Below are 27,525 nucleotides of genomic sequence, written 5' to 3'. Positions count from 1 at the left end.
GTGTTGTCCAGGGTGGCGCTAGTGTGAAGGAGCCACATACAGATAGAGCTCTGCTCAGTGGCAACAACACCAAAACATTGGCAGCGCCTGCAAAGTCCTGCAAACTGTAGCACAACACTAGACTGTCCCAATTAACGCCTCTGTGGAAACATCTGGGATCTTGAACATCCAGTCAGGGTTTGTGAACAGGTGATCTGGGGGGCGTGGATGTCCTCGTGAAAACTAGTTTTAAAGTTTTACTTAGATCAAATATTCAGATGACCTAAACTGGGAGTTCCCACACAAGCGCCCTCTCACCTGAACAACAGGTGTCATGATATACCACAGCCTGTCAATGAAGGTAAGGCAGCCCCACTGGGTTACAAAAAACCCTCAGGTACATCATGGTGGGAGTTCCTGCATTCAAGTAGGAACGCCCCCCCTCCATCAAACCCTGTGATCTGGGAATACCGGGTTATTAATGAACTGGACAGGACCAGCTCCCCTCGTTTCAAAATGTCCTGATTGAAGTAGAGAAGAGAATACCAGAGTGAGCACATAGGGGGGGTCCGAACTGTGATCACTCTGGTATGAGAGTGTGTGTGTGTGTGTGTGTGTGGGTGTGTGTGTGTGTGTGTGTGTGTGTGTGTGTGTGTGTGTGTGTGTGTTTGTGTGAGTGTGAGTGCTGCACAGTCCTGACCAGGCCTGTCCCAGGCCACAGCAACACAACACTACACAGCTGCACTGGAGGGCCTGCAGGCCTCAATGGACAGGGGTCAATACAAACTCTATGGGGACCAGCACGTACCAAAACAGGGGGGGTACAGAGCAGGAGGAGGGGGAGGAGGCGCTCTTTTCTCCTCCACAACACCTAACTTTGGAAAAACAGTTGAAGTTTTTACCTCCGCACGTGTTTTTTTTTCTGCCAGGTACAAAAACATTACGCAGGATTTGGGTTTTTACGCACAGTCTGCGCAAAGCGCTCATGTGCAGTGCGTGCAGAGACCCGCAGCGAGAAGAAACGGCGGTGCAGCAGTGCCCTGCTCTGGGATTTTGGGAGCCAGTCCCTATTGTTCAGATCCCTCCTCCTGCTTGGGAAGTGGGAGGACCCGAAAAGGCGTCGCAAAAGGGAGAATTGTTTGAGAGCTCAGTCATCCAAAAACGGCCTTTCAATGTGAGAACTTGGGGAGCCGAAGAAAATGTCGGTGGCATCGCAGTGAATTAGTAAAAGCAAGCCAGGCTTTAGAGGGAAAAGACAAGTTGAGAAAAAAATAGAAGACGTCGTTTTTGGAGGACTTAAACTCAGAAGGAGCCGCGAGGAGAGGATCGTTTGGTTAAAACACGGTGTGAGCACCAAGAAGAGCAGTTTTGGTGAGTTTTGTCGCTTCATGCGCTCCATGTTTGTGCGTCGTTACGCTGCTTATCAACAACATTATAAACATATAGATACATGTATCCATTCTCCTGCGTGTTTGGTGATCATCAAAACTCCTCAGCCGCTTATTTATTACTTTATTCAGAGAGAAAGTTGTGATTTTTTTTCTTCTTTTTTAACATTTGGAGACTGCTTCTACTCCGATAGCCACTTTGGTTTGACTTTCACTCAATTATTAGTTCATAAAGCCTTTATAACAAACTATCCACACCACAGATGTGTTCTGTGTGCATTCAAATGTGCGTTTTGGTTCTCGCTTTCGGAGTTGAGTTCAATAAAAAAAAAGAAGCTTTGCGCTCGGACTTAGCCTGTTGTTGATGGGTTGAACTCTGCGTCCATATTTTCCAAGCTTTTCCAGTAATTTGCTGCCTCTTTGTGCCGATTACTGCATCGCATTGTGCGTAAACGGAGAGTTATCAATTGTGCGTGACACGTCGCAGAGATCCATCGCTGGGATTTGAGGCTTTAGTGTGTTTTTCTTGGTGAAACGTGTCTACGTTTTGCAGGCCGCAGCCTATAGTCGCTCCCATAGGGTAACAGAAAACAGACATGGTGAGCTGTGCCAGATTTACCCCCATATGATCCCCGAGGAGGGCAATAATGCAAAGCTGAATGCAAAACCTGGAGAACATCAGGGAGTGCTTCTAAAATAAGTAAGTTTGTTAATGATACACATCTTACGGTGTGACTTATTGTTATTAGAATGGACGTGTTTGTGTTATAAATCTCTCTTCCCATCCTGATAATGTGCAAAGTGCCCCAAGCAGATTGCATGGTTGTCATCAGCAAACCATAACAACGCTACCTGAGTGCAGATCTACTCCCCCCCCCTGCCCAAAGTAAAGCCCCAGTGTCAGAATAACACCATTAAAGCCTCCAGTAAACTGACAGCTGCTGAAGATGCCATACAGGAATGCAGCATCCTGTATCACTGTCAGGACACTCTCTCCTTGATGTGATCCTCTAATTCAGCTCTGATCTAATGGGAAAATGTTTGTCTTAATCCCCAGGGTTGCTAATGAGTGTTGGCCGGGGTTGTTGCCCACCATGGGGGTCGGGTGGAGGGAGGACACAGGGCCATAGAGAAACAGGGAGGAGGCCTGCAGGAACAGCCGCAGGGGCTCAAGTTTCCAACCCCAGGTGTCGTTTTGTTATTTGGCTTACATTTAGCCTTCGCTCCCTCGCATGGAGGGACCTCCAGTCCCTTCTGTGACAGACATGGACTCAGACAAGAGGGCCCGATTGTTCCCACTGAATCAATGTCACTTGGATTAAAAGTCGAAACGAATGGCCTGGCCTCCTCCAATTAGGCGCTCTGCTTATAGGCGAATTAATTGGTCTCAGTCAAAAAGGAGCCTCTTGTTGTTTGGTTGTTGTTGTTGTTGATCATCTCTGGCAGGCGGGTGCATCAAAGTTGAACTGACTGCTTCGAGGCTGATTATCTGCCTATTTCTCACACTGATTTGGCTTTTTTTTTTTTTTTTCACTTTGGCTGATGAGAGGAAAACACCACAATAGGCCTTCATAATCAATCTTGCAAGATAATCATCAAATATCTGTGAAACTCTTCCAATCACACTCACACTGTAGGAAGAAATCAAACTTTAAAGCTATAGATTTGTTATAATGCAGTTTCTTCATGAATTCATCACTTGTGAAATACTGGATTCTTAAGCTGCTGTTAGAAGTTTAACTATGTTGTTGTTCATTTTCTTTTACACAAAAGTTTGAATGAAAACTCAATTAACAAGTAAACACAATATTACTACAAGATTTGCGAGCTCACTTGGTAGAGCATGAGACTCGCAACCTCAAGGTAGTGGGTTCGTATCCCACGCCGGGCAACACCATCCTGTGGGCTCACCACCTGCAGGAAGGTTCTTAATCGGTGCAATGTGACCTGGGTGATGGTGCTCAGACTGCCACCCCCGCGACCCGGAAACGAATAAGTGGAAGAAGATGGATGGGTTTTTGTCAACTGATCAATTTTAAGTCATATTCAAGCAAAAAAGTGAAGTTATTCCCATAATAGTGTGTCAGAAAAGTATTTCTGCTGTCTCGCAGAAATGCCATTGTTGTCTTTTTATCGTCTATTCATATTTGTAAAATCATGTCTCATTCAACGGCTCTTTGAACGAAACATGACTTTAGACTTTGAAACTTTGCTATTATTTCTTTCACCTCGGGATGATTCAGACTGGGAAAACAACTGATAAGCAAGATAGTAGTGTAGATGTAGCTCAACAGACAGTGAAATAAACATTGTGCGCACAGTACAGTATATTAAAACAAGGAGACGTCTAAGTTCATATAGGAGTAGTAGGATTAATTTTCCCCTGAAGAGTATGGTGTGATGAAGAGGCTGTGAAATGAAAAAAATCTAAACTACGAGAGAAGATCGACCATAAACAAATACAGATGTGCTGCAAGGCGTTATTGTTTGGGACTAAAAGTGAGCAGAAGTATGTGTGAGAGAGACCTGCAGCTCTGCACAGGAAGCTTACTTTATTGTCTTTGGTTTTCAGAGGCTGATGTGACGGCGGGTTACTGGAAAAGCCTTTATAATGAAGCCTGGTCTTGAAATTATATTTCATTGATTTTGGTGACCTGCCAAACAGACTTGTATGGAGACAAAACCTGACAGTTTCCACTGTTTTGCCAGCGACTGGTGGATCATTTTCTTCCATCCTTTATGACCTGAGTTTTCATATGTACCATGGCATGTAAGGAACAGTTACTGTGTGGATTTAGGTTGGCAGCCAATAGAAACACTTTCTCACTCGGATCTCAATGTTGTTTCCAAATGGACTTTGCCATATTGAAGTATGATGTCAGGTATGATGGGGGAAGGATAGGATTTAACTTGTTTGACTTTGACAGCTAAGTGTGTTTTTACATCTGGCTGTTATTCAAAAGTCTGTCAAAGTATTTTAAGATGCATTTCAAAATTACAAGCGGGCCCATAAAAGCCGGCTGTTACTTTTTGGATGACTGCGAGCCAAAAGTTCTGACTGTGATGCTGGAAGGCAGCGTTGTTATTGTAGAGGGTGTGACATTGGCGTTAATTGACAAAAGAGAAAGAAAAATCCTTCCTGAGGGCGCGCTTTCATCTCTATGGCAGGAGGTATATTCATGCAGTCATAACAGCCGGCAGACACAATCTGTGGGCTTTTGCTGTGTGTGTGTGTGTGTGTGTGTGTGTGTGTGTGTGTGTGTGTGTGTGTGTGTGTGTGTGTGTGTGTGTGTGTGTGTGTGTGTGTGTGTGTGAGAGAGACAGACCCTCTCCGATCAAGACCAGGAATGCATTACCTGTCATTCCGGTCATCAGTCGGCCTCACCTGTGCAGTGGCTTTAAAGTTAGTCACTGGAAGAAGACCTGAAAAGTTTGCATACAAGAGAGAAGTAAAGGTGGTTTATTTAGACTTCTATCACACTGTACATGTAGTGTGAGCTTTTCTTTGTTAATGTGCATTTCATAATCGAGCAGGGAACACACTCATCACCAAATAAGGCTGTCTTATTTCCCGCTGGCGGACATTATTGGCCTGTTGACATACGGTGCATTAGTCCTCCAGCAGTGACAGATTGGAGGCTTGGACTCGGGCCTTTGTGCCCCCAGGAGGGGTTTCTGTGTCCAGTCATACATCCAAAGAAGAACCAAAACCAAAGAAGGACACCTGGACTGGCAGGTGGCCGGGGTCCAGACCCCTCCCCTGGGGCTGCATACCTCTCTGCTCCTGATCCTCCCTGTCAGCCAGGACCACAGCGAGAAGGAGAGAGAGGAATGTGAGGTTTAAAAAAAAAAAACGGGGGGTGGGGGGGTGAAGGAGAAAGTTTTGACAGAGTTGGGGAACTCTAATTAAAAAGCCTGCAATCAAACTGAAGTCTGAAGTCGGAGGTGTTAATGACCATATATATCGAACCGAAACACTGGGAAGATAGAAAGAAAGCCTTGAAACACTAGAGAAGGGATGGTTGTGGAATGTCTCTCTTGCTTTCAGACAGCGTCCATTAAACATATCTCGATACCCATGTTCAGTACATGTTGGTCAAATACAGTCTTGTTTAAAACCGTTGTTCTAACAGCCTAATGGGGATTATCCAAAGCTTTTAAACCAGTTAAGTTGATTTGTTCCAGTACTTAAAGGAAAAGTTAAGAAGCCCTTGATTGGATAATGAAGTTACTCTCTTTCCTCGACAAACACACACGCAAACGCATATATTGTAAGTGTGAGTGTTGTTGGATCGGTGATCAACTCCAGACTAGGGTAAGAAAACACTGTGTGTGTGTGTGTGTGTGTGTGTGTGTGTGTGTGTGTGTGTGTGTGTGTGTGTGTGTGTGTGTGTGTGTGTGTGTGTGTGTGTGTGTGTGTGTGTGTGTGTGTGTAGACAAATAGTCCAGTGTGTGCAGAGCAGATATTTGGACAAAGATTAGGGGGTGTTATTATGAGCCAAAACCAACCCAGACGCTCTAATAGATCATTCACACACAAGCACAAGATTGAGCTCTGACTGGGTCTGTTCGCCTCGCAGTCACATCGGTCCTTTTATCCTTTCTTATCGTGCACATCATTTTGAACTATCTAAAATAAAGAAAAGGTTTTGACCTCAGTCAATGTTACATATCCTTATACACATGCACGATTTCATGTGCCGTTACCTGTCCGCTGTTCTTCAGGTGCTTCTTTCAGTCAGCGTGTGATTGAATAAACGCAGAAAAAGAAATGTCATCGCATCTGAATTGTACTTCAGAGCTTTAATCAGATGTAAAGTGTTGCCCCAGAGAGAAAGAAGTCATCATTGAAGAATGTCAAACTGGCAGGAGAAGACATGATTCAACAGAATAAATCACCGGGCACCAGATTACTTAGTTATTGAGCCCCTGAGGTTATCGGCCCTGGAATTTTCCATCAGCAGCATTGCTCTCTGTCTGCTGTCCAACTTGTGTCTGCGGGATTGTGTTTTGTTTTCTTGCTTAATATTTTAGGATATTTCAGTGCAGGATACCACACATCCATGGCTGTGACTGACAGGACAAATGGTAGCTCTGCTTTACCACGTCGCCCATAAATGCACGCACAAATACGACTTCTGAAACTCAGAGCTCTCTTTGAAACGAGCCTCCTCCAGCTGTTTCTACTCCTAACAATGTCTTTCAGACCCGGCAGCCTTCGTTATGACCGTGGCGTGATCAGTCGAACACTCGACGCTCCACACACCCTCGTGTCCACATTTTTAATTCTTTGGATCTGTTTTTCCCATAACTTTCCTCTTCCATCTAACTTTACAGCCTCTCTCCATTCCCTCATCTCATTCCGTCTCCCCTCCTCTCTCTGTCTTATCTCAATTTCCTGATGCCTCCCATATCTGTTTTTCATATAATATTTCACCCGCTCTGCCTTTCCCTTCCTTCCTTCGTCTCCCACTGAGAGTTGCAGGGCCAAGCAGCCTCTCGCTCTGCTTTTTTCCCCCCCCTCTGGTTCCTGCTGAATAATGGGGAGAAATTGCTCTTGATTTATAATTGGTTCCATTCACTCTGATGCATGAGCTGCCAAAAGAGTTGGGGGCCCCTTTAACCCACCCCGCATCCCTCCCCTCTCTCTCCCCATCCCTCCCTCCTTCCCTCCCTTCGATGCAGGAACACACAAGGAGCGAAGCTGCATGTATGTACAGCTATGAAAGCCCATATTGGCATGTGTGAATGCCGTGGCGTGCGTGTGTTTTATCTGTCGGGCTGGGGATAAGTGGTAGCCTGTTTTTTTCTTTCTTTTCTTTTCTCTTTTTTTTTTTTTGCCTGTTGACATTTGGTGTTGGAAAAACTTCCTGAGGTCTGCATATTTATGTGCCTTTGTGAGTATACTTTTACCATGTAATAGGAGTTTGTGTGATTGCTTGCTTGTGTGTGTGTGTGTGTGTGTGTGTGTGTGTGTGTGTGTGTGTGTGTGTGTGTGTGTGCAGGGAAAGAATGGTTGTGGCTAAATAAAATATGTAACTGCACGCTCACGTCTGTTTGTGTGACGAGTACTGTGAAATCCAGAGCATTGGTTAGTTTTCCCAGTCCTGTATGTGAATAATTATGACTGTCTGTGATCCTTGTTGCGGGAAAGGCTACCCAATCCATTCATTCATCTCATCAGTCTTATTTCTTCATCATCCATTCATTTTTTTCAACGCTATTTATTCCTTTCTTTCCCTAAACAATTATTCTGGTTCTCTACTTTTACCCACTTCTGTCACACTTCTATCATCGGGTTTTCCTTCCCACCTTCTTTCCTTTCCTCCGTCCTACCATTTGTAACATTTTTTTCTTTTTGCTTCCTTTCTTCCTTCCTCACGTCCTACCTTCCAGCCTCATCTCACTCCCCCTGCAGTCCTGACGATGACGATGATGATGATGATCGTGGTCTGTTCCCATGGCCCTGGTGGGCACGCTGGCATCCCACGCCAGGAATGTGGGTGGATGTGCTCACCGCGGCTCCATAATTAGCTCTCCGTGGTTAATTCGGCTTCGTTATCTAAATTATGCAAATGCAGCGATGCCTAATTGATTAGAACGCCTCCCTCCTCGACATGGCGGGCCTGTCCAGATCGCTCTGGTTAATCCTCGAGATGTTCTGTAGCTCGTTAGTGTCGGTATGGGGGGGTGGGGGGGTGACGGAGGGCATATAGCTCATTAATACTTTGTGAAGCGTGTGCATGCTTGTGTGTGTGCGTGAGAGTATTCAAAAGGGGGGGGGGTTTGAATTCTCAACCTCGTTAGGGATGCTTAGATGCTTTTGATGTGTAATTTTATGGCATGAGAACGAGTGATGTTTTGAGTTGAGGATTTGGACGGGTCCCCTCTCCACCTGTTGAGAAGGATTTTAATGCCAAATAAGACTTCATAAGGTTCTCTTCTTGTCGGCAAAAGCTTGACCGGGGTGGGGAGGGGGAAGAGAGATGGGAATCAGTAAGGGATTTGTCTGCTGCCAAGTTTTGGAGCAGAGAAGTATGGAGATTGTCCACTTCAGTTTTCATTATCTATGGCCCCTTTGTAGTCAAGAGAGCCTCCATCCAGCAGTGTGTGTGTGTGTGTGTGTGTGTGTGTGTGTGTGTGTGTGTGTGTGTGTGTGTGTGTGTGTGTGTGTGTGTGTGTGTGTGTGTGTGTGTGTGTGTGTGTGTGTGTGTGCGTGTGTGTGTATTAGAAACGTCATCCCATTGTGTTGTACTTAATTTTAGCTCAGTAAAACAGCAGAGAGCTATGATGAGATAATTATACCCTTTAAGAATTGGTTTATTGCTCTTTATTTAACTTTTTTTTAATATTGTGCTTCATGTGCTCTCATAAAAATCCCAGCTGAGGTCAGACACAATCTGCTTTACGTCGATGCTTCACTTTTATGCTGTAGAACTCTATAGAAAAGTTATGTAGTGTGAAGTTGGTGTTGAAATAATTCGGCAATCAATCAGTTTTTGGGCATCAATTATTCTTTACCTTCTCTAATGTGACCATTTTCCTCATATTTTTTTGTTTTACTATTGTATAAAATAACAATGAAGCAACTTTCTCTGTTTTCTGTGTCAAGAGTTTCCAGACATTTCTGGACAGCTCTGATATTAATCCGTTTTTGTTCAGTCTTGGACAAACATTTTTTTTTTCATGCTTGTTGAAAGCTATATTAGACATTTCTTCAATTTCTTCCTGCAAACCAAACACTGAGTCACTCAGAAATCACATCATTAGTTGTTAGTTGCAGCCTTTGACTCAATATCATAAATATTTTGGAACCTAGATCAGGTGGTACAAGTCACTTGAAACGTGATGGTTTCCTTTCAATGTGTTCTGATAACTTATAGAGAAAAGTGAATCTCTGAAATCCTTTTGTTCTTCCGAAAGCATCGGCACTTGAGTGATCCTCTAGTGGTAAACTGGTTGTGATGTTGGTTTGTTAAGTGCCCTCCTCATCCTCCTCCACTCGGCACAGACCCCGGGCCAGACCGGGAGGCCAGCAAACAGATTGAGGGAGTGAGGGGAAAATATGTTGGGACATTCAGCGACGCTCTCACACACGCTCTCTTAAACACACCCTCTCATTGACCAGCTTCTGCTCTCTCCTCCTGCTCGCCTGCCAGTTGACATCCTCTCTATTAATTTGAGTCGCCGTTCAGCTTTCTCAGTCAACCTCTCCAACCCCCCCCCCCTTTCTGCCTACATAAACCCCCTTCACCATCTCACATCAATCCCGTAAGGCACTGAACCCCCCGCCTTTTCCTTGCATCCACAAACCCTCCACACACTACTTTCAAACCTCTTGGTCATTGAGCCCCTGTTACCCCCCCGCCTCTCTTTGGTCATTGAGCAGGGCCCATCAGCTCTTCCTCGGGCCCTTCAGAGTAGCGTCTCCCCTTTCTCCAGGGGTCTGCGGGGTCTTTGTCCGTGCACCGGCTCACTGCTTTACAATGACTCTCCACTCTATTAAGGTGCGTTCTGCCTGTTAGCGTCGCCAGGGGCAACTGGCCTCCCGCATGGCAGCTATGCAGCATGGCATTGTGGGCCGTGGGCCCGAGCGGGGCAGTTGAACCCCCGGCACTCCTCACACTTGACACCGCATGTGTTTATCTAAAGGGGGGGCTTTGTGGTGTTTGGAGAACCTCGAGGGAGAGGAAGGAGGGGGGGGGGGGGGGGGGGGGGGGGGGGGGGGGGGGGGTACACGGGGTGTAAAAAGACGTAAAACTACGGAGGAGGAGGAGGGAGGGCAATAGGGGGAATTTGGGGAGGTGATAAATATTCAACAGCTCAGCTCCTCAGAAGGAGTTACTACCCTGCTCCCCCTCCACCTCCCCCTCCCTCCTGTGTGTCATCTCCATGCCAGAAAGCAGATGGAATGTGAGAGCTCGGGGAGGAGGCTCCAGTCTGGTTTTATCCAATTAGCAGGGTTGTCAAAATGAATTTATCCACGGAGGCAGCGGGACAATGGGACCGGCAGTGGTCCGGGAGAACAGGGGCCCCGGTGTCTTTACTTAGCACGCTCACAATGAACTTCTGTCAAGTGACTCTCTCCCACAACAACATATAAGGCACTCGCATACCTACACTCATGATGCATGCCTGCACACCGCCACTGCCATGCTGCTGCCATGACCTTGTTCTGGCTGCTCTTTCTTTTCGTCCTCTTCATGATATGCACAAGCTGCAGGCACCAAACAAGGATATGTGAGGGTATCTTATTAGCAAAGGGCTCACGTGTGAAAGTCCTGCCTGTGATAGTTAATGAATACGAATACATATCGTATACTTTCGAACAGATCGATACAGATGAACTTGTGTACAGGACAGAGTAAATCTATATGGACTGCTGTCGCCAGGGGTTTGGAGGTTTAATGGCAGAATACTGGCACCCATAAGAGTGGAGGAATGTTTTGCACGCTTCTTCGGATATCTGTATTTAAATGCTTGAGTCTGAGTGTGAGTCTCTCAATGTGGTGGACAAAGGACTGCAGCTGGAACTCGGACATCGTGTGCATCTGGTTCATTGTACCATCACTGTCTTGGTTGTTTTACTGTTTAATGAGTCCAACGAGACGCATCAATCGATTAATAGATTATTGATCCTGGAGGAAAATCAAAGATAACATACTTAAAGTTATTGGTGTTGGGTCCAAGTCAAACCTGGAGACACTCATGAGCAAAATACAAGTCTAAATGCTTTCAGGTGCTTCCTGGGAGAAAATAGTGTTTCACTATAATCCTTTAAGAACTGAGTTAACAGTGGACATGTGCCAATGAAAAATTTTTTACCCCGATACTGATTCAAGTCATCAGTTCAGAAATGTGTTGTTGATAGAATGCATACAAGGCTGTCAAAGTAGCAGGTTGAAGACTTTTCAGTATTGACAGCTCGTTAAAGATTATTAGAAACTTTCCAGCTTTTTTAATGGACAAAAAAAATATACATTTCTCAGAAGATTCTGAATGATAAATATTTACCCTATCAATTTTCGATGATTATTTTTTTTTGTTTACATGTTTTATGACTTGAGTGCTAAGGAAGCCGAGTCTCAAGTCTGCAGTATCTCTCAGTTGTCTTTATTCCTCTGCATGTTTACAGAAATGTTTTGACTCTTCTCAGTAACCATACTTGTGCGCTTGGATCTTTGAAAAGTTCACACAGCAGTTCTCTCCATCCACTGTCACTGAAGTATTCATCGTCACAGAGCTGCTCCCACTAAGTCTTCTCCATGTATGTGTTTGTTCCTCATAGTGAGACTGTATCAAACACACACACACACACACACACACACACACACACACACACACACACACACACACACACACACACACACACACACACACACACACACACACACACACACACACACACACACACACACACTGTTAATTTAGGGGAGCTGTCCATGTGTGTGTGCTCTGTTTTTTATCAGTCTCGCTGGTGCGTAGGCGGCTCTTCTCCTTCTCTGTCTGTGAATTCTCTGGGAAGGACGGATGGAAAAAGTTGGACATAGATGTCAGGCCAACTTTTCATCTTGAGGCAGGGTATCCGCTAAGCAAACACAGGACCCAGCTGACTAATGAATCAGACAGACGGACATGCTTTGAGGAGTAAGGCTGTTTTCAGGGGAGTGATGATGTACGTGGGGGCCTTCACATACCACTATTACAACAGAGCCCTATCTCTGTCTCGCCTCCTTCTTTCACTGCCGGTGCCTTCACGATTTCACGTTGGACAGACTGTGATACATGCAGGACAGGTGGGGAGTTGCGCGGTGAGGTGGCGTTCGCTCTGCGCAGAAGGTAGTTCCCAGACTGACTGGTGTGGTTTACGGTTTGTGACTCGCAGTTGCGACAGGTGCTCGATACAGATGTATGTGTTTTTTATGGGCAGCTGTCCCGGGTTGTGTCCATACAGCGACCAGCCACAGAAGCCACAGGTCTTCAGGCCTCCTCGCCCCGGGTCCCACAGTAGCTTGCTGTTTGTTTACAGAGTGAACCCGCTGCTGATGAACCACTCTGTGTGGACAAGTCGGAAAATGAAACTGTACATGTATGTTGGGCTGCAGCCAGGAGTTTATTTCATTACTGATGACACGTGTCATCATTTTTAGATCCAATATATTATTGTAACTGAAAAATCTGTGGTAATATATGTACACTAGACACGTGACATCACATCATATCCAGCTCTTAAGTAAGAATCAGACATTCATAGAGCTCCACAAGCAGTGTTGTCTTAAGACTTGCCCCAAAAAAATCTGTATCAAGTATGAATTACAGTGGAGTAGTAATGATGCCTCAGAGAAATAATGTCCATAGTTCAAGCCTGGGCTTTGGGACTTTTCTGTGCAGAGTTTGCATGTTTCTCACTGCATGCATGGATTTCCACTGGTATGTTGGCTTCCACACTCAAACCCATGCATTCGAGTCATGCTTAGTGTCTCTGGCGACCTGTCCAGGGTGGATCTCTGGCCATCACTAATGGTCAGCTTGGATTGGCTCCATGATCCCACAACCATGACTTATGAAGCAGTATAGAGGAGCGATAGATGGAAGTATGAATGAATGCATGTCTAGTATGCTCTGTCACAACTGCAGTTCATTGTAGATCGTGGGAAACTTTTTATTTCAACTTAGCAGTTTTATACACTCAAACCAGGGTGTTCTTTTCTTTTTAATGGAAAAACATTTGAAAATCAATAGCCAGCACCAAACACCAGTAAGCACCATCAACAACTAGAACATCAAACCTCAGGACTTTAAAAACAGAGTAAAAAAAACAGCGAGAAACTCAACTCCTATTGGATGAAAGAATGTTGCTCTATGTCTGCTGTTTCTGTAAAGAGAGTTATTTGAATCAACTTCAAAGGTAACATCAGGACTTTGTTTACTTGGACTTGCAGTCCAACAAATGTAATGTCTTCTCTGTTGATTGAATTGGTGCTGCGCCACTTTTGTGTCTTTTTTTTTTTTTTTTTTTCAACAGAGAACAGCATTTTTGGGGTTAATATTTCAAAAATTAGTCATCTCAAACTGTTTACTTAATCCTAATGACCAATTAAAACACAGCAGAGCAATGTGTGGTCTACTGTAGCAGTTGTAGACATTACTAACAGTTTTTCCATCAGCCTACCACTTTGCTCATTTTCAATAAATGTGCCAGGCAGCTAAACAGTTTCACTGCTGCCATTAGATGATGAAGGTGCACTGTAAGAGTTTCCATTCACTTACTGTCCTGCTTTGGCCCCTGCTTTGTGTGTGTGTGTGTGTGTGTGTGTGTGTGTGTGTGTGTGTGTGTGTGTGTGTGTGTGTGTGTGTGTATGTGTGTGTGTGTGTGTGTGTGTGTGTGTGTGTGTGTGTGGAGAGAGTCATTAATCATCCCTCTTGCCAAAATAGGATCAGGACAAATCTATATTTCAACAAGTTATTGTTTTTCAATTCGCCTGTTACTGTTTTGTTGTGTGTTCAGCCACATATATGCTTGCATATGCAAAAAACAAAACAAAAGTGAGCGAAAGAGTTTCAGTTTTGCAGGACCACCCTCCTCATCCTGACGGGAAGTTGTTAGTTTAACCTGACAGGAAAGAATTTGGGAAACTTGGCGGCAAGCGACAAGGGAGAGAGAGAAAAGCTCCCCTCCTCGCATTAACTGTTAATAGACTGACCATTACCATCATCTTCTCCATTTTCCTCAGAATACGTACTCGTCTGTAGAATAAAAGAGCGGTCCTCTACTCCATCTTAGGCACACTCCTTTCTGCTCTGATATTTATTTCCCCCGGTTCCCCCCTCCTCTCCTGCCTCTCATTAGTTGCTCTTTGTCCCGACTCTTGAATGCAGCCTGTGTGTTTTCCCCTTGGCCCTCCTCTCCCTCCCCTGCTCCTCTGCTCTCAGACCCCTCTCTACCTGTATCGGTTACACCTGAGCGGGAAGGTGGAGGGGTCGGGTTACCGGCCCGCAGAATGAGGGCGCCCCTTTGATGAGCGCAGGCTGGATGGGTGCGGGCACAGCCGGCGGAGGAGACGGGGTCAGCGGCGAGATGGGGGCTGACAGAAAAGAAAGACTTTATTTGTGTCTGGAGTTTTGCTGCTGAGGGTGCTGCAGAGTGCAACGCCTCGCCTGGCTTGTGTTCCGTTAATGGCTGCATGTTTGCGCGTGTGTGTATATACAAGTAAAGTTTAAGCAGAAAGCGGGGCGAGTGTATGGATGTGGATTGTTTATGTGGAGGATGTATGTTTCCATGCTGAGTGGGGTGGGGGTGGGGGTCATCACATGTGTAGCTTTGCCTTTGTGTGAGTGTTTGTTTCCGTCAGAACAACACAGATTACACTGTTTGTTTTGAGTGTTCAGCTTGTGAACGAGATCATCTAACTGTGTGTCCCTGTTTGTTTCAGGGGGTAGTGTATGGAAGATGTCTGGAAAGCGGGACTGGACTCCGTGGATGAAAAAGAGAAGGGCTCCAGTGTTGTGCGCCCTGGGTGCACTCCTACTGTGCTGCCTGCAGAGCGGCGCTACAGTCTCCGGTAAGTCCACCATATGAGAGGTTGTTGAAAATTCAATATCCTGTGTTTGTCTTGTCTCTGCTGGGTCCCTTCACCTCATATACTTCATCCCTTTTTCCTCACCATTCTGAATGCAGTGTTGTTAATGATATGCAGATATGAAATGAAACTTTTTCCCCTTCCATGCCCTCGGTCACACTTTCCAAGTGCATAATGCTCGCTCAATCTACCCTCAGTTTGTGAGTGTTTTTACATTAATTTCCCCCGACCACCTGGTGCTGGAAAAGCTCTGCCAGGGACAAAATATTCTGGCTCAGACACAAGGAGTGAGGTGTTGTACGTGTCTGGCTGCAGCCATAGCAGTTTGTTTGAAATACATTTGAAGAAGTGAGCAGCTTTGATTTGGTGCTGTACTAATGGCCGAGGGTGAACGAACGAATGGATGAAAGAATATCCTGGTTGCAGTGCAGTCACGGTTTCTTTGTTTAAACGCTGTATTCCGATTGTGTCCCCTCTGTTTGGTAACATAGTCTCATAGCTATTACTTAGACTGTTTATAATTAAAACAGAGTTAAAAAAAATGTACCAGAAAACAATGAAGTAGAGCTTTGCAAGCATATGCTAGTCATTGAGGTGGGGCTCAGACCTCGGTTTGTATTTGCAACATGAGTTTGTCATCACTGTTAAAAAGACACATCGTAAAACCAAAGAGAAGCTTTTCTGTCATAAATCTGATGATGTGGTGTCATGCTCCTGGATATCTTCAAATTAAAAGAAAAACTGAAACTGACTTTCAAATGAATAGTCTGAATCTGAGAAGGTATTACACTCCTTGTCTGACATGTAATCGATGAGAAATGTGTTAAATTCTTTATCGTCCTCTTTTCCCCAGATGAGGTCCCATTGTTCACCGAGGAGCCTGTGTCCACGGTGCAGAAGCTCGGAGGCAGCGTGACCTTGCGCTGCAGCGCTCGACCCGCCTCCACCAATATCAGCTGGCGCCTCAATGGTCAGGAGCTGGTGGACGGAGATTTGGGTGTCGTCCTGAGGCCCAACAGCCTGTTCATTTCCACCCTCTCCAACCTGACTGTGGGCAGATATCAGTGTGTGGCCAGCACCGCCGCTGGAGCTCTGGCCAGCGTGCCTGCAAACGTCACTGCTGCCAGTGAGTAGCCACCTACACAAAACTGCGACAAATAAACACAAACGCACACAGTCCCCCCCTTTTTGGCCTCTTTTTGGTTTCTCGGAACATCCAAATAATGCTTTTGACTGGAGCGGTGTTTGCTTGCTTAACATTTTCATCAATGCGACTCTGTAAACCCTGTATTTTTCCATTGCTTGTGGCTTCGTCTGAATCTAATTCTCCCAAAGGACACAAGCAGGCCCAGTGTAGGTGCTTACAGTGAGAAGCTGCTGCACATGGTTGATTAGTGGGTTATCTTTACACATAAAAAAAATAAAAAATGATTCAGTTCAGTCTGACACCGATTTTATTTGGTGTCACGTTGATCTCATTGTTGAAATAAATGATTCCTGATGCTGGAGTTTTTAGTACTTTGCTGCTCCGAGTGTGTGGCGTTATATTTGATATGCATCATGGGACTGAGAGGGGGGCCTGAAGCTGTGAAACTTGAGCTGGAGGAATGGAGGGGACCCTGGGGCCGGGGCCCAGTCTTAGCAGGGGTAAGAGGGGACCAAGAGTCAGCCTGGGAGCCCCATACCTCCACTGGCCCCTTTCCTCCCCACAACACCACATTCCTCTCCACAGGGCCCGACAGCAGGAATGGCCAGAATTATGGCCCCATAATTGGGTAAAGGGCTGTTGGGAGATAAGAGTGTTGTGCTGGTGTGAGGGGGTGGACAGAGGGTCCGGGTGCATGCTGCAGCAGGACAGACCATTAGGTGGAAGGGGGGGGGGGGGGAGTTGCTGTTAACAAGTATTGTTTTACATGCAGGGATGTGATATATGAGGCTGCCATAGCTGGAGAAAGCCGAGGTGTTTCAGGCCAGTCGAGACAAGATCCTGACACAAGATGAGACGTGATGTCACATTCTCTGTCTCCTTGAAGCGCTCCTTAACCATCCTCACACACTTTTCTCTGCAGGTTTTTCACTCCTCGCCCTGTCACTTTCCCTCCCCTCCCCTCCTTTCATTATCCTTCACTTTTTCCTTCCTCTTTTGTCATCTTCACCTCTCGTGTTTTTTTACTCTATTTTTCCCCTTCCTCTCCACAGATCATGCACAAAGTTATTGATTGTTTCAGTGTTTGATAAAACGTGCTGGGAAAACCGCACGCGGCGTGAGACAGAGCCCCTTCTTTAATTTAATAAAGGTTTCTCCTCGGCCACCCCCAAATTGCCTTCGGAATTGCTCCGTGGGGAGTGTGTACGTGCCTGCTGCTTTTTCCTTTGAGCCCTCTTTAGTTGTGCACACATGTTTTTTGTGATCAGGATACACTGATTCCAGACCCACCGCGCTATCCGACTCTAAAGAATCTGCCCTTTTCTTGGCATAAGTTAAAAGCTCCTCGCTTGGATTCTTGTGCAGACAATCACCCTCCCTCATTGCTTTGGGAAGACGGAGACGTGTATCTGCACAACGTGAACACACGACACGTTGCACAAACATGTTATAATTCAGCGACGCAGGCCTCCTGCTGCCCCACATAAAGATGATGAATGCACTGTCTTTCTCGAAATATTTAAGCTGGCCTTGCCAAGCAGCCCTGGTGCGGTAGGTCTGCTTCACTTTATGAATCCCATCAATCCTGTACTCGGGCAGGATCCACATACAAAAACATCACAGGCATAAAGGCACACCTGAGAGGCACACATGTGGGATAGTTGCTGAGGAGGGGTGGGGGGGTGGGGGTGGGGGGGGGGGGGGGTAAAAGGTGTTAATGGAGGAATTTGGGAGAAAAGAGCAGGAGGAGGAAGGTGGGATGGGTAGATATGAGGAGGGTAGTGGGGGAGGAGGTTGTCTGTAAAAACAGCTTCTGATTGATTTAGCAAATGGAGCGCCACACGGTCTCTCCTTTACACCCCCCCCCCCCCCCCCCCCCCCCCAGCACACACCACAAAGCTTGACATGTCCTGGCTGGGATTCTCATCTTTCAGAGTAAGAGCTGACACAGAGTCTGAGATAGAGTTTTGTTTTGCGCGTGTGTGTATGTGGACCATGATCTCCCCTGTACCTCCGTTAATGCTCGACACAGACGGAGGGGACAGATCCAGAGGCGCATGGTGAATAAATCAGGCCCCTGTAGTGAATGTGTTTGCTCAGCGCTTTGAGTAAATCACTGTGATGTCCCTATCAGTAGATACTGTGGCCTTAGCTAAACTTTGCTGATTGAATTAGGTCTGTGTACAAAGCTCTCATCAGCCGTGTGCCAGCAGCCGGGTCCTTTATGCCAAAACGTGAGGCTGGTCCAAGACAAACAGACCAGTTAGCGCACGGGAGGCTGTGTTTGTTAAGAATAAATCAACAAAAGCTGGAGGACGTGTAATTGTCTTCATGGAGAGGTTTTATTTATCTTTCATTTCACTGTTTTTTCACGACTAATTTCTACAGTTGTTACTTTCCATTTCCCTTCTTGTGCGTCTCCCTTCCCTCAGCTTCAAATCTATAAAATGGCAACATCTCCCCCGCTAAGATTTTTATGGCGTCTTCTTTTTCCGGCTTCCAAAGAGGAAAGGTTTGCTGCTTCCTTTCGAAGCCAAACTGGATATCTTCCCCTGAAACCCTATAGTGTGGACAGCTCTCACCTCTGACCCCGTGGCCAGGTCTCCAGGCCTCTCAGGCAGGGGTTTAGGATGTCAGGGGTCAGATGAGTGTCTGTGCTGTGCAGACTGTGTGTCTGCGGGACACAGTTGCAGCACATGGCCCCAGTAATCCCACTCCCCCTTTTTTACCGCAGAATCTCAACCAGATCCAGTGCCTGTATTAGGTTTGACAGGACTAATGAAACCTTCTTCGCACACTTTTTAAGCTTCAAATATAAAATGACTGAAGCAGAAAGAATTACTAGAAGTGCTTTTCTAAAAAAAAAAAAAATTCCTGTGACTCGGAGGAGATCATGTTTAGACAGGCATTGGGAAATAAGCTGCTAAATGTAGGCAGAAGAGGTTTTACTTTCAAAGAGAGAAGCTGTGGGAATGTGGTTACAATACAGCAGAAAAAAATAGGTACGACACCCAATATGGAAACGGCCCAGTTATTATTTCTCTGAAGATTTTCTTCTTCTGAGGTCGAGGACTGACTGTATACATGTGCAGTGAGATGTGATTCAAGCGGCGTGTTAACATGATGAAAGGAGGCTGAGCTGTGAGCCACAGTGATGTGACGGCGCTGATTTTTTCTGTGTGTGTGCGTGTGTTTTTCAGAGCTGCGGGACTTTGAGCCTGATGATCAGCAGGAGATCGAAGTCGATGAAGGCAACACGGCTGTTATTGAGTGCCACCTCCCTGAAAGCCAGCCTAAAGCGCAGGTCCGCTACAGTGTGAAACAGGAATGGCTGGAAACGTCCAAAGGTACTGCATTCTTCTGCAGCATTCATCATGTCTCCTCCGCCTCCCTCCTAATGCCCACATTATCTTCATAATTTACCAGAATGTTACAATTCAGCTATCTGACCCATCGTGAAACTGGCGATAAGGGCACTATCTGGAAAATGTCGAAACGTGGGAATGCAGTTGTTTATTTTTCAAACTATTTACTTCTAAGTTGCCTGGAAGAGAAGAAAAGCTCCAGTGGTTTGTGGCTGGTATGTGGCTGATGATGCCTGGGAGCTGTAGGTACTGATATCCAGGCTTATCAGTGAGGAAATGAATACCACATTGATTGAGGAGCCTTGCGGGTCAGACTCAATGGCGCCTCTCTGTGGCATTATCTCGCAGTGCAGCCATATATTGGAATGGCAGATGTGGCTCATGTTACAAATTCACATTGTGTCAAATTATTATGTCTTTTCTTTGCTTTCACCATATTTATGTATTTATGATGGGAAGTTAAAAAAAAAAAAAATACACCTTTGTGTTACTAGTTTGTCAAGCCCTCGGTGTCTTTCTAACACTAATGCCTTTATGTGCCTCCAGGAAACTACCTCATCATGCCATCAGGAAACCTGCAGATAGCCAACGCCACGCAGGATGATGAGGGGCCGTACAAGTGTGCCGCTTACAACCCCGTCACTCAGGAGGTCAAAACCTCCACCTCCACGGATCGCCTGCGTATACGCCGTGAGTCAGCCCACTCACACTGAGAAAGAACAATAAGTTCTTCTTTTTTTGGCTGTAACTCGTCTAATTGATTTGAACTTGAAGACCTTATAGGAGAGTCGTTAACGTTGTCACATCTGGCGAGCATGTGTCTCACATATGTGAGTTCAGTGTGACATTTAACATCTAATGTGCCAGCACATGCCGTTTCAGGTGCTGGCTTTACCATCATTAAAGTCACACACTTCAAATTGTTCTTTAAATCCTTTTGCTGGATGTAGTTTCAGCTAAATTAGACCGAACCCGCCTGTTTTTTATTAATTTTTTCTTCACAAAACATTCACATCTTGGTCGTCTTTTTCATTTCCAGGCTCCACCGCCGAGGCGGCTCGAATCATCTACCCACCGGCGCCACGCTCCATCATGGTGACCAAAGGCCAGCGGCTGGTGCTGGAGTGCGTGGCGAGCGGCATCCCCACGCCGCAGGTCAGGTGGGCAAAGGATGGGAGAGACTTACGCTCCCATAACAACACGCGCTACCTGCTCAGCAACCTGCTGATCGACGCGGTGGCTGAAGGAGACTCGGGCACTTACATTTGCCAAGCAGACAACGGCATCGGCTCATCTCGCACCGCCACCGTGCTCTACGATGTACAAGTGTTTGGTGAGTGGACTTGAGTTGTTCACAGAGGTCTTAATCAAAGTAGTTTCTGTTGCGTCTTTCCGTGTTGAATGGAGTTTTTTCATTCAACCCCGCAGGTCATTTTTATGAGTGGAATTTTGTTTGTGTCGTGGGTTTACTGATTACTCTGATTACTCTGACTCCAGTCGGTGGGCTTAGGAGACAGGGGTCTGTATGTGTGTTTGCACTCGAGTGTGAGAAGCATGTCAGGCTGAGTGGTGTTTTGTAAGAAAGAGCCAGCAGAGACAGGGCTCTCTGTTCTGCACCAGCACTTGACTGAGTGTGTCTAGGTAATAGATGAGTGTTATTACAGTGATTTTCTGTGTGTGTGTGTGTGTGTGTGTGTGTGCGTGCATGTTTGTGCGCGAATGTGTTGGGGGCTTGTCTCTCTGCAGCTGGCTGCAATTAAAGCCAGAATGCTGCTGCAGCTGTAATGAGCTCTGTCTTTCTCCATATTCACAAGCAGCCAACCATCAACTCGCTGGCCTGGCTTAGCCTGCCCGGCTATACACACCCACTTGTCACATACCCTCTACACACAGACACACACACACACGCGCGCACACACGCATCTCTGTGTTTTTAGTTAGACACGTGTAATGTTGTTGAAGCTGAAATGATTTATTGTCAGAAAATAGCTGACAGCCGTGATGAGGATTTTTTTCAACCACTCCTTACGCGGAAAGCGTCCAACGTTCAACAGTTCTCTCTCTGATAAAAGAAAATCTGAATTATTTTAGTGTTCGGTATGATTAGTTAAGCTTTTTTGTTTTTTTCTTAGTAATTGCGAAAGCAAATCAATAAAAGAAGAAATCAGTACAACAACAGGTGAAGATTAATGATTACGTAATCATATGAAATCATTTACAAGACAAATTTAGGCGCAGGAAAATAAATCTATTGCAGTATAACAATGTGAAGATTAGTTTTCTGTTTTTGATGTATGCCTCACTAAGTGCAGTCACATCTGCACACTTACTTTAGTCAAATGTAAGTTGTTTTTTGAATTGGGTGGTTTTGTTGGGTCCTTTTAAAACCCGTCTGTCCTCTTCGCTTTTAGACTCTTTATCTTCTTAATGTTTAGTAATTGCGGTGGAACAGTTTAGGTTGAAAATGCGGAAGATTTTGATGACATGCATCCACAGACCTAATCTCTGGCATCTGTTGAAAACAAGTGTCTCGCGGTTGAAACCTGCCCGGTGTGCTTCTTTTCTGTTGAATTTTTTGATGGTTAAATGGTGTAAACACGATTATGATTTAGACTACATCTTTTGGGAGTTTTCAAGAGCTTCACTGTTGTTATCTATAATTCTGGCCGCCTCCATGCACTATCTTGTGGTGCAACCTTGTTTTACAAGAAGAAACAGATGGATATCTTGTTGACTTTGGCAGAAATCACAAAATTGAATTTTAAATGACATCATAACAGTTGTATCGCCTCACTCAGATAAGGATTTTAGGTCAGTGATTTACATTAAACAAAAAAATTTCTCCTGCAGAGCCGCCTCAGGTGACGGTGGAGCTGCAGCAGCAGGAGGTCATATACGGCGAGACGGTGCGCATCAGCTGCCAGGCCCGCGGGAAACCCACGCCTTCGGTGATATGGCTCCACAACGCCCGGCCCCTGACCCCTTCTCCTCGCCACCGTCTCTCCTCTCGGATGCTGCGCGTCTCCAACGTGGGCCCTCAGGATGACGGCCTGTACCAGTGCATGGCTGAGAACGGGGTGGGCAGCTCGCAGGCGTCCACTCGCCTCATCACATTATCAACAGGTAAAAAAGTGCTGCTTGGTAAATTGTCAAAAGTTTGAACTCTCGCCATTTGCAGCGTTTAGATTTCCTTACGCCTCTTTTCATAGGGATTACATCTCGGGGGAAGCTTCCTTCTATCTATCGACCATTAAGCCCAGACAAGGTGCTTAGAGAGCAGCCACCTATAAGGCCTGGGGCTGCGGGGGCCATGCTGCCCATGGACTGCTCAGAACTGCCGGGGCAGGTATTGCCCGCAGATGCCCCCATCATCCTCAGTCAGCCCCGGACAGGCAAGGCAGACAACTACGAACTCACCTGGAGGCCGCGGCATGAGCGAGGATCTCCTGTCCTGGAGTATATGATCAAATACAGAAAGGTGACCTATTGTCTAAACCACGTTCGGTTCGATTAAGTTTCTTCTTGTGTCAGTCACTGACTCCTCTGTCTCTACCCCAGGTGGGCGACCTTCTGGCAGAGTGGACCTCCACCAGTATCTCAGGCTCTCTCCATAAGCTGCCTCTGACCAAGCTGCAGCCAGACAGCCTGTATGAGGTGGAGATGACTGCTCGGAACTGTGCAGGTTTAGGGCAACCGGCCATGATGACCTTCAGGACTGGAAAAGGTACGACGCTATTGGAGCAATCTAATGGTTTTTAGAAGCGTGTAAGACCATGAGAGCTTCCCGTTTTTTTCTTTGCTGTCATCTTTATGTGCTGAAGTGACTCTTCATCCAAAATTTGTTAAACTATATATTTTTTTTATTTCCTTCAGGTCGCAAAGGTCTTTCAGGGCAAAACGATCCACCAAAGACTCCTGCTGTTCCTTCACCCAGCCTCTCCCGTAAGGACTCAACACCGTTTTATTCTGTGCAGATTGACTAATTAACAATACTAACGATACGAGTTATAATTCTAACTTTTCTCAGTATTTCCAGCTTTCTCTTATGACTAACCTTTCTCACTTTCTCTTTGCATTTCTATCCCCGGAGGATGAGCGCTCAGTAAGTGCTGAATGTGGTGTGTTTTTGGCTTCACTGTGACTGTTGTCCGACTATTTTATGAGTTTACTCCTGTTACCACCACACATCAACCCCATCCGTCTTCTTCCGCACAGCCCCTGAAGCCCCTGACAAGCCCACCGTCTCCACGGCAACAGAAACATCTGCCTATGTGACTTGGATCCCTCGCGGTAATCGTGGTTTCCCCATCCAGTCCTTTCGGGTGGAGTACAAGAAAGTGAAGAAGGCCGGGGAGGACTGGGTGACAGCGGTGGAGAACATCCCCCCGTCGCGCCTGTCTGTGGAAATCACAGGCCTGGAGAAAGGTTGGACATCTTCACACGCCCCTGTCAACACTGGTGTCATTATTATTTACAGCAGTTAACTGGGCGGAGCAGAGGGACGTCGTAGTGTGTAATTATGGCGATGATGTCCTGCATAATTACATTCCCACGGCCTGTAAATTTATCACCGTAATGAGTGTTGTTACAGTCATTTCAGTAATTGCTGCCATCATTCAAAACTCTAACCAGATCGCAATCAGCTCCACGATTCCTTGAAAAGAAAACAAAGTCAAAAGAAAACAAACATCATTAGTCAACACTCGGTGAAAAAGCTTCAGTCAGCGACGCTTGTGGCCTCCAGGGACGGATTAATGAACCCTGTTCTCTCCTTGTAGGTACGTCTTATAAGTTCCGTGTGGTGGCGGTGAACGTGATTGGCTCCAGCCCTCCCAGTGCACCTTCGAAGGCGTATACAGTGGTGGGCGGGCGGACACATGAACGCCCCGTGGACGGGCCCTACATCACGTACAATGAAGCCATCAATGAGACCACCATCATTCTCAAATGGACAGTGAGTGGACGGAAAAAGATTGGCTTCTGTCGTGATAAATAAAGGCGAAAACAATTCAAGCAGATTGTGACTGCAACATGGTTTGTGTCCCTCCCAACAGTACACACCTGTAAACAACACGCCCATCTATGGCTTCTACATCTACTACCGGCCAACGGACAGCGATAATGACAGCGACTACAAGAAGGATGTGGTGGAAGGAGACAGGTACTGGCACTCAATCACTGACCTGCAGCCGGAGACGGCTTACGACATCAAGATGCAAAGCTTCAATGAGAAAGGAGAGAGTGAATTCGGCAACGTCGTCATCCTTGAAACAAAAGGTGAGACATACTTTGGGGTAAATCATCTTGAGTTATCGTGGAGGACGCATGTGTTGTTTGGCTAACAGTTTTTTGTTTATTTTGTTTGTGTGTCCTCAGCTCGGCCTCACCACCAGCGGCCTATTCCCTCAGAGAGTCCAGAGATGGGGCTGGGTCACCCCAGTGGACAGGTGCCCCGGCCCGGTGACCTCCCCTACCTCATCGTCGGTATTGTCCTGGGAGCCTTCGTCTTCATCATCGTGGCCTTCATCCCCTTCTGCCTCTGGAGGGCTTGGGCTAAGCAGAGTGAGTGCTCCTTTTCAGCAGGGACTCGACATCTTTGCTTCCACAGCAGCGTAACTCTTCTTATGTTTATTATTCTAGAGCAAACCTCAGATCTGTGCTTCCCCGCTGTGGCCGCTCCCGTGTCGTCCTGTCAGTACACCATGGTTCCTCTGCAGGGCCTCGCTCTGGTTGGACACTGCCCGCTGGACGCACGCATGACGGCTCCACACGGCATCTACCATGCTAATGGCGAATACACGCCCAATGGCAAACATCACCACACAAAGCACTGTCTGCCGGGGCTGCAGCAGGTAAACAAAAAAAAAAAGCTTTTTACTCAAATTAATCCTAAAATTATATTTCAATGGTTGGTGTTGAATGAGTGATTGTAACCCTTCTGTTGTTTGCAGGATGAGATGGATTGTGATGTGGAGTGTGATACATTGCTGCCACAGACCGTGTCAAATGGACATCTGCCTGTTTACCACTACAACAAGTAGGTTTTGGTGTAGAACTCATGTGGCAATGTAGCTGAAAGACTCCCTCCATAGACAATTTTCATGATTACAAAAGAAATATTACTGTGTTGTCAGCAAATCTAATATCTTTTTATGAATTTCTTCAGCTTGTTTGAGCATTTTTCTTATTTCGACAAATATAATAAATAATTCCAAAAAGACTCCTCATAGCCAGTTCATTCTCTGTGAAATTCTGTCAATTTTCTCTGTTTCATATCATCATTTTCCTGTTCTTTTATTTTTCTGATGCCGATAATAGTCCTGAGTTGCAGCTTGAATAAATCTGTTTGTCTCTATTTCTTCAGCGGCCCTGATCCACATGAACAGACCTGCTGTTCTCCCGACGACTCCACCCTTCAGGTTCTCCAACCGTCCCATCAGCTCTTCAGTTTGCAGGACATGGGAGGTGGCGGAGGCAGACCCGAGGACATCACTCAAAGTACGTGTGCATGCTTTCTTTTACTTTGCTCGGTGTTTTGAGGCTTCAAGCTGAAATATCAAGCTTTAAAAAAGTTGTCTTTGGCCACATGGTGATAGAGTGGATACACAGGTACTGCTTTGTAAGACATTGTCAGCCCGTCCTGACTACTTCGACAAAACGGTGTAAAAGTGGGTGAATGGATTAATTGAAGCTCTGCAATGTTATTAGTTTCTCATAGATTTCCCTTCCTTTCCGCAGAGCCTACATCTTTCCCTATTCTCTCGCTAGAGGACGAGGGGATCTTCACCACCTCGTCGTCAACGGCCACAACACCGCAATCCCAAGACACAACGATACAGGAAGTCAACATTCTCCCAAATGAAGCATCCCCGGAGGACGAAGGGACAGCCAGCTGCACGACAGACGCATGACAGACTGTTGTATAAAAAGAAGAAAAAAAATGAGAGAATATTTATTTTTGTATCACAGATATTTATATATTTATGCTTTTGTACATACATGTCTGATTATACTGTATATAAGGTTATTTTCATGTTGAAAAAGACATGTTTTTTTGTTTTTGTTTTTTTTAAATCTCCTCACACTATGTCATGTTGTGATGTTCGACTGTCTGCATTTCGTGGGGAGGGACAGAAGCTCGAGATTATTCCTCTTGTGAAGAAGATTCGGGGGACCTTCAACCTGCAGGTGCCTCTTTCACTTCAGCACTTCATGTCTCGACGCTCCCCGCTCCTCACGGCATTCCTCGTAGACATCCGCCCTCCGTCCTAAATGTTTGGACCTTAGGCGCTTAGCTTTATGTAAAACAGAAACAGAAGGACCATTTGAACCAGTGCGATCCTTTCAGGTGCTTCCTCGACCGATTAGCTCTTGTCACGTTTCCAAGATACATCTGTCATTTTGTATAGCAGTAACACACATGTATTATGCATTGTTCATCATTAACAAACTATTAACTAAGTGTATGCAACATAAATCATTGTTTCGGTAGAGAACAAGAGATTATATATTGTATAGTTATTTATTTTTGTGATTTTTTTGTTTTGTTTTGTTTTTTTAATCACTGAATGGGAGAGATTCTGGAAAGTGTCTTTAACTCAAGTCATTGATAAGCTCAACTCGATACTGCAACCACTTCCGGTGTTTACTCATTTGCTGGTTACCAAATGACTGCCAGGTGAGGGCGCTGTGACAGGTGGTTTCAGTATTACTTCTCCCTCACTGGTTGGTCCATAAAGTATTAGTCTTTGACGGAGACATCTGCAATCAAAATGAAGGAGATCCTCAATCTACACTCCCTTTTTATAGGTGCAGCCGTTTGGCGGTTGCACATGCTGGAGCACTATTTGCATGTAAATAAAAGCTTATGAAATTGATCTGAGTCTTCGCTGCGTCCTTTTCAGACATTCCTCGGCTGGATTGAATTTTCTGGTGAAGCTCTTTGGGTGATGGCTGGTTTAAATCACATTTTTAGGGCTTCACCAGACATATATGACAAATAGTTTTGTCTCCTAAATTATTTTTCAACGTCATAGTAACTCAGCTCTATAACTTCCGTCTGTACA

At 45.7% G+C, this 27,525-nt stretch overlaps 1 protein-coding gene across 1 annotated transcript; it reads left to right on the top strand.

The window, feature by feature from the left end:
* Positions 1–1,132: 1,132 nt before the first annotated feature.
* On the top strand, positions 1,133–27,337 carry boc (BOC cell adhesion associated, oncogene regulated). Its single transcript, XM_080489108.1, has 18 exons — positions 1,133–1,350; positions 14,801–14,929; positions 15,801–16,073; positions 19,295–19,441; positions 20,006–20,149; positions 20,499–20,792; positions 22,310–22,582; positions 22,669–22,937; positions 23,018–23,183; positions 23,333–23,401; positions 23,675–23,884; positions 24,238–24,413; positions 24,514–24,736; positions 24,836–25,021; positions 25,100–25,311; positions 25,411–25,496; positions 25,824–25,957; positions 26,198–27,337. Exons 2-18 carry the CDS (start codon positions 14,818–14,820, stop codon positions 26,368–26,370), a joined length of 3,147 nt encoding a protein of 1,048 aa, XP_080345234.1. The 5' UTR covers positions 1,133–1,350; positions 14,801–14,817; the 3' UTR covers positions 26,371–27,337.
* The last annotated feature ends 188 nt before the right edge of the window (positions 27,338–27,525 follow it).

Source organism: Lipophrys pholis, assembly GCF_963383615.2.
Source record: "Lipophrys pholis genome assembly, chromosome: 20".
Classification (NCBI taxonomy): Eukaryota; Metazoa; Chordata; class Actinopteri; order Blenniiformes; family Blenniidae; genus Lipophrys; species Lipophrys pholis.
This window is presented reverse-complemented; position numbering and strand designations above follow the sequence as displayed.

Excerpts from the sequence above, each read along its gene's own strand:
- boc (XM_080489108.1), top strand. The coding sequence starts at position 14,818 with ATGTCTGGAAAGCGGGACTGGACTCCGTGGATGAAAAAGAGAAGGGCT. Across the intron at positions 16,074-19,294 it reads TGCAAACGTCACTGCTGCCA|AGCTGCGGGACTTTGAGCCT; the intron begins GTGAGTAGCCAC and ends TGTGTTTTTCAG. Across the intron at positions 25,022-25,099 it reads GAGGGCTTGGGCTAAGCAGA|AGCAAACCTCAGATCTGTGC; the intron begins GTGAGTGCTCCT and ends TTATTATTCTAG.